General features: G+C 40.6%; 1 protein-coding gene across 4 annotated transcripts in view; it reads right to left on the reverse strand.

Annotated features, from left to right (window-relative positions):
* Window positions 1-14,330, reverse strand: part of LOC114451487 (A-kinase anchor protein 13-like) — a 43,983-nt gene extending 29,653 nt beyond the window's left edge. For 2 of the 4 annotated variants that reach the window (XM_028430124.1, XM_028430121.1), the window contains exons 1-9: window positions 14,030-14,329; window positions 8,018-8,061; window positions 4,538-4,709; window positions 4,173-4,270; window positions 3,965-4,042; window positions 3,665-3,836; window positions 3,209-3,401; window positions 2,948-3,125; window positions 1,442-2,183 (exon numbers count right to left, since the gene is read on the reverse strand). In XM_028430124.1, the coding sequence (XP_028285925.1) occupies window positions 1,442-2,183; window positions 2,948-3,125; window positions 3,209-3,401; window positions 3,665-3,836; window positions 3,965-4,042; window positions 4,173-4,270; window positions 4,538-4,709; window positions 8,018-8,050 (1,666 nt within the window). In that variant the 5' untranslated portion in view covers window positions 8,051-8,061; window positions 14,030-14,329. Of the gene's footprint in view, window positions 1-1,441; window positions 2,184-2,947; window positions 3,126-3,208; window positions 3,402-3,664; window positions 3,837-3,964; window positions 4,043-4,172; window positions 4,271-4,537; window positions 4,710-8,017; window positions 8,062-9,098; window positions 9,268-14,029 lie in introns of all 4 variants that reach the window. The other 2 variants (XM_028430122.1, XM_028430123.1) reach the window with 2 other exon arrangements.
* Window positions 14,331-14,809: the final 479 nt, after the last annotated feature.

Below are 14,809 nucleotides of genomic sequence, written 5' to 3' on the forward strand. Positions count from 1 at the left end.
GTGCACTACATCTCTAAGAAGGGGGCTGCATGGCACGGCATGACAAAAGGGTGCTCCAAACATAACAATTTTTTTTGCAAAAAGTCATTAAATTAAATTACATAAACATCTGTACATCTGTTTAAGACCACAATCTGTCCTTTAATACCAGTTCATAACTAATTTTTTATATTTATATTTGCCAGTTTAGGCATGTTCTTTTATTGTTACATAAATAAGCCATTATACTAAATGACCATAGTCTTTCACTTTACATGACATTATGCTAAAAGCGTAGAATGTATTGGTATCATAATTGCTCTTGTTGTTATGTTGTTTTAATGGATTTAATTTGATGTCTACATAGCTGCAGCATCTGCTGCAGTCTGATCAGATTTACATCAAAGGGAGGTTTACTTTGTACTTGGATAGAAGTGTAGAGTTGATGCTATTATTGACATTAACCACGCAGTTCTGATGACTTACACAGATATAAGCTCCACAGTGGTGTCTTGAAGTGTTTATGTTTGTGACATATCTGCTCATATTTGCTCTTTATATATCTGTAAAAACTGTATGTTATGTATGTGTATATGTTTTGTCAGTACTAAACACGCTTTGTTCATTTCCTTAGAGACAGATGCTAAATTACACACTGTGGGTCAGTACAAAAATTACCCATTTACTAATCAACAATTTTTAGCAAAAATGTAACAGAGAGTTTAATAAAATGTATGTATATTTATTTTAAGATGTAATAATAAAACCAACATGTAGAGCCCCTGAAGATTCTGTACTTTCATTTCTTTCATTCTACTTTCAGTTCTTTGTTTTTATTCTTGTATGTATAAATTGTACTTATATCTTGCATACCTATATTTGTATATGCTTATAGCAGACCTGCAACTGTGCTTTAAACATTTTGAATACACTTTTTATACCTATATATGTTGTACTCTACGATTTGTGTATTTTTTGCATTCTTTTTATTATTGTATTGTATTTTTAATGCAGATACTACAATGGGCACACACCGCGACATACATAATGTGCAGTAAACTAATGGGTTCTTTTCAATGCATTAGATCAAGTAGTAATCAATTATATATACAATTGTTAAATTATTATTATTACATCATACAGCATTTTGGTGGTGTTGTTTCATAGTCTACTCTCCTCAATTGCAAGACTTCCTTCCATTTAGAAATATAAGTTCTTTGTTGGATAAAGATAAAAACAGCCAGTAGTGAGCGTGTTTCTCTCAGCTTAGTCAGTGAATTATTTTGGTAAAGAAGTAGCTGGTTAAAAATGAACAGTAGCTATAATGGGGCAGATCTCTGTCTGAGAAACAAGAAAGAAGAAGGAAAGAAAACTCATACTACACATGTTATGTCTTCCGGTGAAAGAAGGACTAATAAGGACTAATAATAATCACATTTACTAGCAGTCATGTGAAACGTACCTGTCTTCTCTGCAGCCGGTTCCAGTACTTCTCTTGCTGGGAAACTTTGTGCTTTTCCCTGGGCTGTAGTTGTCGCTGCTTCTGTCCCAATGTCTCGCTCACACATCGGCAGCTCCACTTCCCACTTCTCTCCTTCCTGTTTTTCTATGATGGTGGTTATAGGCAAGGCGACTGCCTTCCTGCCAGCCCACTTCCCATCACCACCTGGTCCTAACACTGGCTTTATGGGTAACAGAGTCTCTTGTGTTCCGGGACTTTGTTGATTTTCTGCCGCTCCTCTGCCACCAATCACTAAAGTCGCAGATTGTTCTCTGGGTGAAACAGTTTTGCTTCCTCTTCCTGTCTCTGTGAGCCCCTGTGCAGTTTTTCTGCAGGCCTCTGGAGTTCTTTGGTTACTTTCTCTAGCACGTCTTTGAGTTTTGGTTGCGCTCTTTTTGTGTCTTTTATTCCTGCGAGAGCTGGCAGCTGGTGTACCCCTCTGTTCTTTTCCAGCTTCCTGGCTTTGACAAAGTTGTCCACTAGTACAGGATGTATGAGTGACAACATCAGAGTCCTCCCTTTGTGCTCGGTCATCCAATGAGAGCTTTCTCTCCTGTTGCTCTGTTGTATTCCTACAGTTGTCTATGGTAACTGCATCCTTAGCCCTCGTTTGTTGTCCGTTGGAACCAGACTCCAGCACACAGGTAGACCTGACCCCCTCCTCTTCATGGATGGAGGCATGTATGGGTGTATCAGACTTTTTCTGCAAGAAGGAGTACAAATCTGAATGAACTGCCTTTTAGTTATACATGTATAAATGTGTGAAGGATAAGACAGTGGTGTATTGTCTCTCCAGCATAGGGGAGCTTTGTAGTCCAGAGTTTCAAGTGTGCTTTGGACAGGTCACATTTGTGGTTTGTGGTACCAAGAGCCACCTGTGTGCATCTTGCACTCTTTGGGACAATGGTGCTTGTGGATTGTTGTACCTTCAACTACTACTACATTCCTGACTACGATGTCATTGATAAACTGTCTGCACACCTGCTGATGATCCATTCATCGAGGGTTGATGATTAGCTTACTTACTAATCACATCTTGCTTCACTTATTGCTGAAGATATAATACATTTCTGACTTCATTTTTAATAAATAAATGATGGCACAATAAAATGTAGATGTTATTTGCTGGTAAAGTTGTATTTTGTTAATACTAGAACCTACTACAGTGGTACAGGTGGTATTTAAATGTTTACACAAAAAAAACGGAAAAATGGTATTGAAACTCTCAAAGCTTCTTTAGAAGAAGGTTACCCAAATCTACATCATGCTCCATCTGATTGGATCAACCAAAGGCATTCATACAACCCTGCTTATTTAACAAGCAATGTTTTGTGTGGTAATGTGTAAGACAAACATCCACTGTAAGCCATGTGTAAGCCATGGTCAGAGGTCAGTTTGGTGTGTTGTTTGGCTATAACGCTATAAGATGCAAATAATAAGCTCCGCCCATGTCTTTGTCATCTTTACCAGTTTAATGAGTCTCCTCAGCTCCTTCACCTCCTCCTGTACACAGCAGTCTGTATCTGACCCACACTCCAATGTTAGGCTGTAGGTACCAACATCTGCATGACACTGAAACACTCTGCCTTGTGGGTATAAGTGCAGCCTCTCATTTGCATTTACTTGGACATTTGATGCCTCATACCTGCAATAATAAAAAAAAACATACTAAAAAAAATGAATAAAAAGCAATTTAAGCAATATGACTATTAAACAAATATCACTTACTGTGTGACGAGCTCCTCTAGCTGCTGGTGTGCTCTGGTCTTGGTTAGAGATGCTAGGGCTTCACCCTGTGTGTTCAGCCTCTTTAACGCCTCTTTCCCTTCAGGCTGCTGCAGCAGGAATGATGCCACTGCCTTCAGACCGTGACGGGCTGCCAAGTGCAGCAGACCGGAGAGCTGCTGAGATGGAGACACAACTGGAGAGAGAAAAGATGAAGGGAAGACAGACTCAGAGAGGGAAATGAAGAGTTACAATTTAGTATTTACCTGTGAAATAACTATGGAGCAGTGAGAGGAGACTTGTGATGACAGGAGTCCCGAGCTGCCTTAAACTTGAAAAGCCAACCTGATTGGCTCACTTCTGTGCAGCTACCAGCAATATTACATCTGTATTCTGACTCATAGATAATCACATGACTTATCCAGTCCACACCTTCAAGGAATTATAATCAAAACTCACCGGGGGAGCTGTCACCTAGTGAGGACACATCCTGTAATGTTGCTTGGTGTGTCTCTGTGACAGGTGTGTGTGTGACGGCTTGTGCAGGAGCAGTCCTGTGTTGGGACAGGCTGAGGTGTTTCAGGGCCTGGGCGAGGTTCTCATCCAGCCGCTCACATTTTTCCAGTGGAATCTGACACACAAATACAGAGACGCAACTGTCTTATCAGTTATATCTACACACCCTCTGTCCTCTGACAACATTTGATGTGCAGTTATTAAGTGTTTCATGTTTTAAAAAATAGGTTCCCCACACCATACCTGTGCTTTGTCCCATGGTAACACTTCCTGTGGAGCTGTGCTGTCGAGGAAGAAGTGGGCGATGTCCAGAGCCAAGTCCTAGGCACACAATCGTACTGCAGTTATCCTGATACTTTATGATACTTATGGTATCAGTAGAGAAGCCGGTTTTATGACTGATGTGTTCTCATGGCATTACATGAATAGAATAGCTAATAACAGAAGTTACCTGAACAAATGAGAATGTCTCCTGTGAGCATGTGTCAACCGATCCGTCAGGCCGAGCCAAACATAGTGTCACCAAGACCTGTTCACACACATTGTGTGCTACACACACACAAACAGTCAGGGGCTTGGAGCAAAATACACTTGCTGACACAGAAACTCTCCGCACTCTCCGTTGATCATTTTAAGCCAACAAAGTGTTGCTCCGCCCACAGTGACACACCTGACTACAGGTGCTGGGGTCAGATTCACACTTTGTAAAATGTTGACTGGACAAACTGGAGGCGCAGATCTTTTTCGTCAACTTCACAAGGACATACACAATCTTACGCAGTTACTGTGAGCAGTCGGCGTGTGTATGTGTTGTACCTGGGCACGCAGCCTGCAGTGTGATGTGGCTGACTCTCAGTGTGCTGCTCACATGCCTTTGGGTAGATCCTGAGAATGAAAGGTAAAACTCCACCTCCCCTTCTTCTTCTTCTTTTGGCACAGCACCACACACATCATCCTGATCAAGCTGAACTGTTAACACACATCCGCCCTGACAGGAGAAACAGACGGGCACAGAAACACAACCGCCATGTTACTGATGCAGTCTGAACACTCATCATCATCATGCTACTCTACAAAATGCAACATTTTTAATAGCTGTATGTATGTATGTCCACTGATGGACTGATCTTCCAGTTCGATGAGGTGCTTCCAGTAGCAACAGCACATTGTAAGATCAGGCCACACTGGTAAAAGCATAGGTTGTGGACACTGTCCAGTCACTGCCTCGTGGTCTACAGTAGCCATGCAGCTATGATTTCTTAATCTAGCAATCTATATAACTTCCACTGACCTCCAGTGCATGTTTGTCATGGTCACACTGCTTTATGTTTAGGTTTAGGTAGGAAGTCTAAGTGGTACAACAACAAAATCCTAAACAGACCCACCAGTTGGCTTGTTACACAGAAATCCTGAGGAAAACAACAGGCTCTTTCAGGAATACTTGGCAGGTGATAGGATAGGATGAACCGTCTGTCATGTCAGATTCTGATTGGTCCAGAAACCCTTGTGGTTTTGAAAGTCAAGACATTTGATGTTTGATATGACTGAACCAAGCAGCAGTTGTGACACTTGGCCGTGCCACAGCAAGTGTTCGCACTCCCCTCATTCACATGCTGTTCATTTGATTGTAGGAATCAACGCTGTAAGTTCCAGTGCACTGGAACGTGTGGTATTTCAGTGCTATGCAGAGGTGTGTGTGTGTGTGTGTGTGTGTGGAGGGGGGGATCTCTAGTAGCAGCTTTACTTAAATATTATTGTATTACATTATTGAATTATTATTGATCATTTAAGAAATAAATCTAAAAAAGCACAAAGTGTAAAGGTGTATCTACTTTCCGCATGCAGCTGCGTTTCTGAAAAGCCAGCCTGTAATTGGCCACACCCACACCCACTCAGGCTAACAATAGCACACAGGAATGTGTGACTGATAGACACTCTGATGTACGGTGGCCCTGAAGGTCAAAACACAACAGCATGTCACAAAACACAACAGCATTTCACAAAACGGAAAGGGTAGGAACAATACTTCTTGTTTACACAGCCAAAATCTAAAAAAATCAGACCAGGCTTATAATTGAAGCTGGCCTTTATATGTCCAAATCCATAATTGGACCGGGCCTGTAAACAGGACCGGCATCAGTTCGGGACTCAGCTATAATTTGAAGTTTTACAGTACCCTTTCCCGCAATGTAAATAAATGTAAACAAATGTGACATTGACAATGTCGCATTCTGCTCTCTCTTTTGTTTTATGTGTCAGCCAAAGCGCATCACAGAGTCAAACCGCGTAGCTGACCATTCACAAACCGTCAGTTCTTGGCTGGCAGCGAAACAACCAAACACATCAGGTAATTTTTAGCTCAGGTTCTGTCCAATCAGAAACAAGAAATGTTGTTCCTACCCTTTCCATTTTCTGAAATGCTGTTGTGTTTTGTGAAATGTTGTTGTTTTGTGAAATGTTGTTGTGTTTTGTGAAATGCTGTTGTGTTTTGTGATAGATTACTGTTGTAAACCCAAGACATTAATGAATACAGAATTTTAGCAGAACTTACATACAATTGCCCACACACCTTTTTGCAAATTTTTAAAGATTATTAAAAGAGTAAATACTTAACAACATTTACAATACAACATATAATTATTCAGAAACATCAGAAAAAGTATAATAATTGGTTCTGTGTATAGCACAATCAAGGTATGTTACAGATCACCTTTTTCACATGGTCATCACTATTAAAAATACTTTTGTATTTTCAACATTTCATTAAAAATACTTTTGTATTTTTAATAGTGATGACCATAGTTTTGGAATTACCAAAGGCTAAGGCAGAATGTATTTCTTGAAATAATCTGTTTTATTATGTACAATCAAACTGCAAACCCCAAATGACATCACTTCTCATCATTTATGGTGTACTATTTTGTAAAAAGTATATATATATATATATATATATATATACACACACTTTTTAGACAGTAATTTAGTAAGGTAATTCCAAAACTAATACATATATAGAGAGAAGATTGAAGCAAGGCGTCTGGACTTGTAGAGTTTTCTAGAAGACGTTTCGCTGCTCATCCAAGCAGCTTCATCAGGTCTAACTGTTTGGTGGGGAAACATTTTAGGTACTGGTCTGAGACCCCCCAACAACAAGAAGAAGGACAACACCAGGCGGAGAAAGAACATCTCCATTCCATATGTGTCAGGAGTATCAGAGAAACTCCGCAGGATCTTCAACAACCATGACATCCCGGTCCATTTCAAACCTATGACAACACTGAGACAGAGACTGGTTCACCCGAAGGATAAGATTCCCAGGGAGAAACACAGCAATGTGATATATGCAGTCCAGTGCAGTGAGGAATGCTCTGATCTGTACATTGAAGAAACTAAACAACCACTCCACAGAAGAATGGCTCAGCACAGGAGAGCCACCTCTTCAGGACAAGACTCAGCTGTTCACCTCCACCTCAAAGACAAAGGACACTCCTTTGAGGACAACAACGTTCACATTTTAGACAGGGAGGAAAGGTGGTATGAAAGAGGAGTTAAGGAAGCCATCTATGTTAAACTGGAAAAACCTTCCCTTAACAGAGGTGGTGGCCTCAGACATCATCTTTCTACCACATACAATGCAGTGATTCCATCCATTCCCAGGAAGTTTGCACATACTCACAGCAAGAACAAAGGGCTGTCAACCAGTCCCCCTCCGGCAGTTTCATAGTCGTTAGCCAGTCGTTAGACACACCTGGCCCAGTCAGCCAGAACATCACAGGTAAGTATGGAAACATTTAGTGCTATTGTTTGTAAGTTTTTAAAGTTTTACCCAGACCCACCCACTGAGGTCTGTAACCACATATAAACCATGTTTCCCACCAACAGTTAGAACTGATGAAGCTGCTTGGATGAGCAGCGAAACGTCTTCTAGAAAACTCTACAAGTCCAGACGCCTTGCTTCAATCTTCTCTACGTATGATGACCTGGATGACTGAGAATCTTCATCAACATAATACATATATATATATATATATATATATATATATATACATATATATATATATGGATTTTTATATACCGAACTCTAAAAATATCTATGCTCTAAATTCACGCAGGGGCCCACACAGCAGGGAAGGAAACAACCAGGCAGATTATACCAGTCTATACTAAAAAACTGGTAATAAAGAATAGAGTTCATTTCCTCCACATAAAGGACTAATGTGTTCGGATGGTACCCTGCAGGAGGCCTTCGTCTCACAGCACTAACAGCAGACAGCATGCACAGTACAGTCTACTCACATAGAGAGGAGCTTGCTTTGGATTCAGTTTCATTATGCTGGACTCTGTAAAACAAAGACAAACAGCACAGATGTGAAAATATAACAATCAAATCATTACAAAAAGTAACTTAGCACAGCTTGCAGGTTTTTTGTTTTGTTTTTCTTGCCACTGTCTGCTTGCTTGGGGTTTTGGGCTTTTGATTTTTCTAAAGCACCTACAGACAACTTTGCTTGTAAAAGGTGCTATATATATAAAATTGAATTGAATTGAAGAAAGAATATTTAAAAAGTCCTACAGCCTCACAGTTAAAATGTCCATTTGTAATATTTTCAGGAGATTCTCTTTTGCAAAAAAAAATTGTATTGTTTGTATTGTGTTGTATTGTATTAAGTGAGCATTTTGATTTGCACCTTTTTGGTGCACCAAAAGAGGTTGAGCAACAATATATTTGTCACATATGTGCAAAATAAATTAATATATCCATCTATCCATCATGTGAACCAGCTTCATCCTGCAGTGCAGGGTCACGGGGGGGGGGGGGCTGGAACCTATCCCAAGTATATCTAAGAGTGAGAGGCAGGGTACACCCTGGACAGGTCAATAATAAATATATTATATAAAATACTATAATATTAATTAAAACACAAATCAATAATATCACCAATAATAACAATAGAAATGAAATATAAGAAATATACTGTAACATAATACATTACATATAATACATAATACATACATAATACATTGTTGCACAATGTTGATTATCTGTACCATTCTATGTTAATAGACAGGGTGAAAAGTACTGCACACAAACACACAGAGTCAGATAAGCCACATTTTCACATGCAATAGTGCACACATACATTTGGTTGTGGTGAGAGCAAAAAGGGGGGGGGGGGCATTTGTTGTTATGTGTTTTATAACTGAATGCTGACTCGGGTTGTTCTTTTACTGAGGAGTAGAGCAAAGAGCTGCACTCAGCTGGTCAGTAGTTATGTCTGGTATGGAAGGAATGAGACTGGAAGAGGATGGAAAATGAAAGAGAAAGACAGAAGCAGAGGAAGCAGCAGCAGCTGCTAATTCAAACCAACCCTCCCACCGTGCTTTCAGCTGTGGAGTGCAGCAAGCATTCAACGTCATTCACTTCCAGTAGCTGCACATCGAAGTGGCAGTGGGCCCAGGCCTTATCACAACACGCCACTGCAACTCCGGCTGCATGTTCTCTTAGAGAGCTGCTCGCTGTGCACCTTTTCCTCAGGGCCTCCTCTCTATGATCAACACAATGGTGGGCAGAGTCAAAAGCTGCTCTCGTACCCGATGCAAAGATATTTTTAAAACTCTGGCTTTTGATTACATTATATAAGGTTACTATTTTATTAGTTTCTTAGTAATATGTGTTGAAAGGTCTGTGAATTCCTTGTTTAGACTTGTTTTGTGTAGCTGTTGTTGAAACATGAAGAGTGCAGATGGCTTGTGTAATAAGTAAATACATCCCTGATAAAATCAATGCACTGTGACTTCTAAATGCTGCAGGAGCAAAATATTATGTTAATGATTAATACTGCTCTAAAGTTTGGTGACAACCTTCTGTAATAGTGAGCTTTAGACAAGACCACATGGAACAGACATCGCTCTGGATGAGAAGGTCAAACCACCGTATGTATGTGAGCTCTTAAAAGGATCTGTATGTAATACTTCAGTGTTCATTGCCTGCAAGATAAGAACATTCTCTCTCTATTGTTCGGAGTCAACGTTTTATCTTCAAATCACTCAGCCACATCTTCTCCTTTAATGTCTGACACATTGTTTATTCTGCGGTCCTTAAACCTTATTGTTGCTCCTCCACGTTGAGGTGGTTCGGGCATCTGGTTAGGACTGGCATGGTTAAACAGGGAAGAGGCCCTGGTGTACCCCCAGATGAGCTAATTGGGAATGTGGCCAGGGAAAGTGGGGTCCGGGCTTCCACTCTTAGTCTGCTACCCCAATGACCCAACTCCATATAAACAGAACAAAATGGTTGAATAGATTGATTTGTCTTTATGTTCTATATTATTTGTTTTGTTTAGTTGTATTGACTTTGTTAAGGGTTTAATTCCAATTGCACATGGTCTGGTTGGTGGTGGTTGTTGATTGATTGACTAATTGCTTTAATTGCACCCCTAGATAAACAAGCTACACATGAACATTTTTCACCTGATGGTTTTTCAGCTAGTCCATCAATCCATGCATCTTTCTACACCTTCCTTATTCTCTCTCTCTCTCTCTCTCCCATCCTCTCTGTCCGGTCTACCTCTTCCTTTACCCAGCCGGCCAAGAGTGGAAGCCCTTCTGCCCATTTTTCCATGACACTTCCATGTCTGCTTTCTCAGGGGTCAGGCATTTGTTTCTTTAAAGCACCTAGAAACAATTTTAATTGTAAGTGTACTACACTAATAAAATTGAATTGAATTGTGCACCAGTCTCCTGGTGCACAAACATGAGAAAGCACTGAAGCAGAGAGATGTTGGGATGTCCTGAAACACTGAAACTTTTCCATTGACATTACAGTGTTCTTTTACAGCTGAGTTGACAACACCCACTTTTCAGTCAGAAATCCCAGCTCACAGATTGTTGGGAGAAAATCTGAGAGCAGAAGCCTGTTTGTGTTCAAACAGCAGACTTGCATGCATGAACAGGTAGTAGCACATGTATACACGCACACAACGCACAGCCATGTAAACAAATTCCAGCACCTTTAACCTCTGAGCGGTTCAGCAGGAAGTTATAGGAAATATGCAGCGTTCAGAAGACATGGCAGCAGAGTGAGAGATCGAGCATGACTCAACAGTAAAACATCCAGCACTGGTTACCCCTACATACCACTGCTGACTACTAGACACAACCACAGGCCACAGAGAGACAGGAAAAAAACAGACTGTGTGTCTAAGTGTCTACTTTTGCCTTTTAAAGAGCCTAAGAGCTGTGAGATAACAGAGACCTATAAATAAAGTGCTTGACAGCCAACATGTTCTCAGTGTCCCCAAGAAAGCAGTACTGTAAAAGGGACCACAATGCACACCTTTCTCAACATAAAGGTCTGTGCACATCCACACATTGAAACATGTGATGTGAAGGAGCCACTACAAGTCAAAACAGTCCCAACAGGACAAAAAGAGATTAGATAATTCATAAGAAATCCACCTGCCAGCTACAATACAATAAAATAACACTGCTGCTATGGATCAAAGTCACATGAGTGACAGGACAAGGGCTGTCTGACTTGCCTTCTTTCAATAGTGTATCCAAACCTGCCATCTACATGATGTCAAAGAAAACATGATTCATCAGAGCAGGCCACCTTCTCCCATTGCTCCACGGTCCAGTGATGCTCGTACGCCCATTATAAGGCACTTACAGCAGTGGACAGAAGTCAGCATGGACATTCTGATGTTCTCACAACATTCTACCACCATTTTGAGCCACATTAGTGTGTCTGTTGGATCTGCCCGCACAGCTCAGCCTTCCATCAGTACACCTGCCCCTAACCCTGTAGTCCTGTCACTGCTGTTTCTTCCATGTATCACTGACCAACGCAGCCTGGGAACACCCGACAAGAGTTGGAGGTCTGGAGATACACTGACCCGGTCATCTAACCATCACAGTGTGGCCATTTTTCCTGTTTCTAACAACATCTTTGAGGATAAAATGTTCACTTGCTGCCTAATATATCCCACCAACAGATGGGTGCCATGGTAACAAGGTAATCAGTGATATTCGCTCCACCTGTCAGAATGTTATGGTTAAGTAAAACATTGACACACCTATTTGTTTTATGTTATGTTATATGTTATATTTAAAATATATGGGTTACTTATTACCTTATATCTTTACAAGCATTTTTTAAACAATTAAAATAATAGCATTATTATTATAAATTATTCAAGTAATGTAATAATTGAATAATAATAAAATAAATAAACAGTAGGCTACATATTTTATACTATACATATAATACCAATAAATATGGCAGTGAACAAAAACATCACTCTTCAAGACGGCTCAGCTTGTTAAAGGGGTATTTCCTTGCTGTGTGCGTACATGTGATTTGCTTTAGTTATTTATTGACTTTAAATAGATGGTTTTTAATTAAATAAAACCTCTCACTTCAAATGCCTGTCTTCTTTTAATTCACTGTGAGTGTGTGAGAGGCTGCAGCTAGACATGACAACAAGCAGCCATACACAGCATCAGCACATTTATGTGTCTTAGGCAAAGTGATAACATGTTTAGACTATTGACTGTATGTATAGATGGAAGCGGTGGTTCTGTCCCTGGCCACTAAATATCTGATTTATAGGTGCTGCCATGTTGGAAAAAGAAAAATGCCATATTGGAACTAAAGTCTGTGCAGTACTGCAACATCACTTCCTTTTTCTTACCCAACAATGAGCATTTCATCACAGATCAGTGTGTAAAAAACAAGCCATACACCGTCTCTGGGAAAAAACTATGTGAGGAGGACGTTAAGTTTTTAGTTAGCTGCGTGTCTGTGGGTGGGGTTTGTGACCTATACTTATACAATCTTAGCAGGGGAGCAATCGCCATGTTTAAACATTTCTGGGGAGCTGTCATGTTGTCCATGTTTATTTACAGTCTATAGTTATGCTGCACCTCAGTTACTCCCTATTATGTGTCACAACTACTGTGTTCTATGGTAGGGCAGCAGCAGCAGGTCTTAATGAAATAGGTTGAATAAAAAACTGTCTGGAACACTGCAACAGGGACTGGAAATCTTCCAAAAACGACTAACCAAACACAAAATCTGTCTGCATTGAACACTTTTCCAGTGTTAAATACCAAACTCTGACAAAGTGGCAAACTTCCAGGATCACTGATTACCTGAAGATGCAGTTTGTTAAGCTAAGGTGCAGCATCTCTGGGATCTGTGGGCTCCCACACAGGACTGTCTTCCATGTGTGTTCATGTGGTACACTGAAGACTTCAAGCATACACTATTACAAACAAAAGTACACCAATGATACTATTGTAGCATGTACGAGGAATGATTGCAGTGAGCTGTGTGTGGGAACCAGTAGGCTGGTGTGGAAGGTTGGTTTGGTACAAGATACCGAGATATGTTGTGGAGAGGTTTACACATGCTGTGCTGCAGGTCTGAGTGGTTTAGTGTCTGAAAATTAAATTATCTGATAAAGTAACAACAGGATCATTTAGAAAACCAGATCAACCCTAAGAGATAAAGGGATACGGTCCTGTTTAAAGATTAGTACCTCTTCTTTTAATTTAATGTTTTATGATACAAAAATCATCTGGTTGTAGAGGGTTTGTATTAGGCAAATACAAAACTTTTCACTGTCATTGTCATGATTCTTTTTTTTAAAAATTGAGCCATCAGTCATTCTGCTGTGTTTTGGACCATTGTTCTGTTACATGACCTAATTTCCACCAGTGTCAGACAGATGTTTGTTCAGATGCAGTTTAGAGAACCTCAGTCCTGCTTCCATGTGCTTTTTAGACAGAAGAGTCTTTCTCCTGGTAACCCTTCAAACAAACTGACAGACTTGCTAAAACATCTCTTTTATAGAGGTCTGCAAACCTGCTGCTGGACCAGGGACTGATGATAAGCAGCACCTGCTGCAGCTCACCTTCTTAGACCCACTGTGATCAGGTGATTTTCTATTCACCTGATCCTGTCTCTCTGATCAGCCTTGTTTATACACAACAAAATACAGAATTAAAAAAAAACTTTTTAACAGAGCAACCCTGGTAGCTTATACACGTATTATCAATTTTACAAACAAAGCAAAGACTGCATTTTAGAACTGGGGCCCCTGTCCTTTGCCACCCCTATTAAACATTCTTTAGACCCGCCTCTGTAGCCGCAGGAGAGTACAAATAGCCGTCTTTTCTTAAATTAGATGTGTGGAACCACAACTTTGTGATGTGGAGTTATACAAGTTCAACAAATGCCGCGTGGTAAACCGTGTGTTATATCAGTCCGCGTCAGGTAGGTTTGTTGAAGCTTCTTCTTACCTCACAGCAGTGCTGACTTCAGGCAGACATCACTCCCTTCTTTTCTGTTTTCCGCCCACTGCTCCTCAGTAGTCGAACTAATGGAGGCTCTCCAGAGTTTCGCTCTGCGTTTCAGCGACGCGCACAGACGCACACTACGGCAATACTCAATTTCTCTCGCCGACAGATCCCGAGATCATGTCACAAGGCTGGCTTGGTACTCTGTCCATGTTCACTTGGAGCTCCTGGTGTTAAGCTCTGCACACAGACACTCAGCATTTCCGGTTTCAAATTTTCAAGTCAAATTCCTGCGTTGTGTTCAACTTGCTGCCCCAAAGAGAAGCTGCCTCCACTGAGCAGCAGTTAGGCTCTGGAAGAGTTGAAACTTTATTTTGAAGGAGCGTTTATTTACTTGTGGCATCCTGTTGACTCTTATGAGACAGATCACAATCCACAGCAAGGATGCTACAGTTGACCGATCGATTGAAGTGCTTTTTGCGTGTATTAGATTAGTTTTGTAAAGCATTAGGACACAAAGTTTTCTGCGCAGCTGCAGCAGCTGTTCTCTCCACTGGAATAAGGGGGACCTCTTGTGGCGGAAGAGAAAAGTACAATATATTGCAGACTGGCGCAAACGTAATTCACTGATGTTTGCATTGGATACTAAAGGGTGCAAACCTGTGACTCAGCACATGCTAACCTGTGATAAAGGAATATCAGAGCAAAAAGCAGACACCGGGCACCACTGTATATTTGTAATTAGATGTATTACCAAGACTGAATAATGAGCAACACAATTAC

The sequence above is a fragment of the Parambassis ranga genome, chromosome 19, assembly GCF_900634625.1.
Source record: "Parambassis ranga chromosome 19, fParRan2.1, whole genome shotgun sequence".
Classification (NCBI taxonomy): Eukaryota; Metazoa; Chordata; class Actinopteri; family Ambassidae; genus Parambassis; species Parambassis ranga.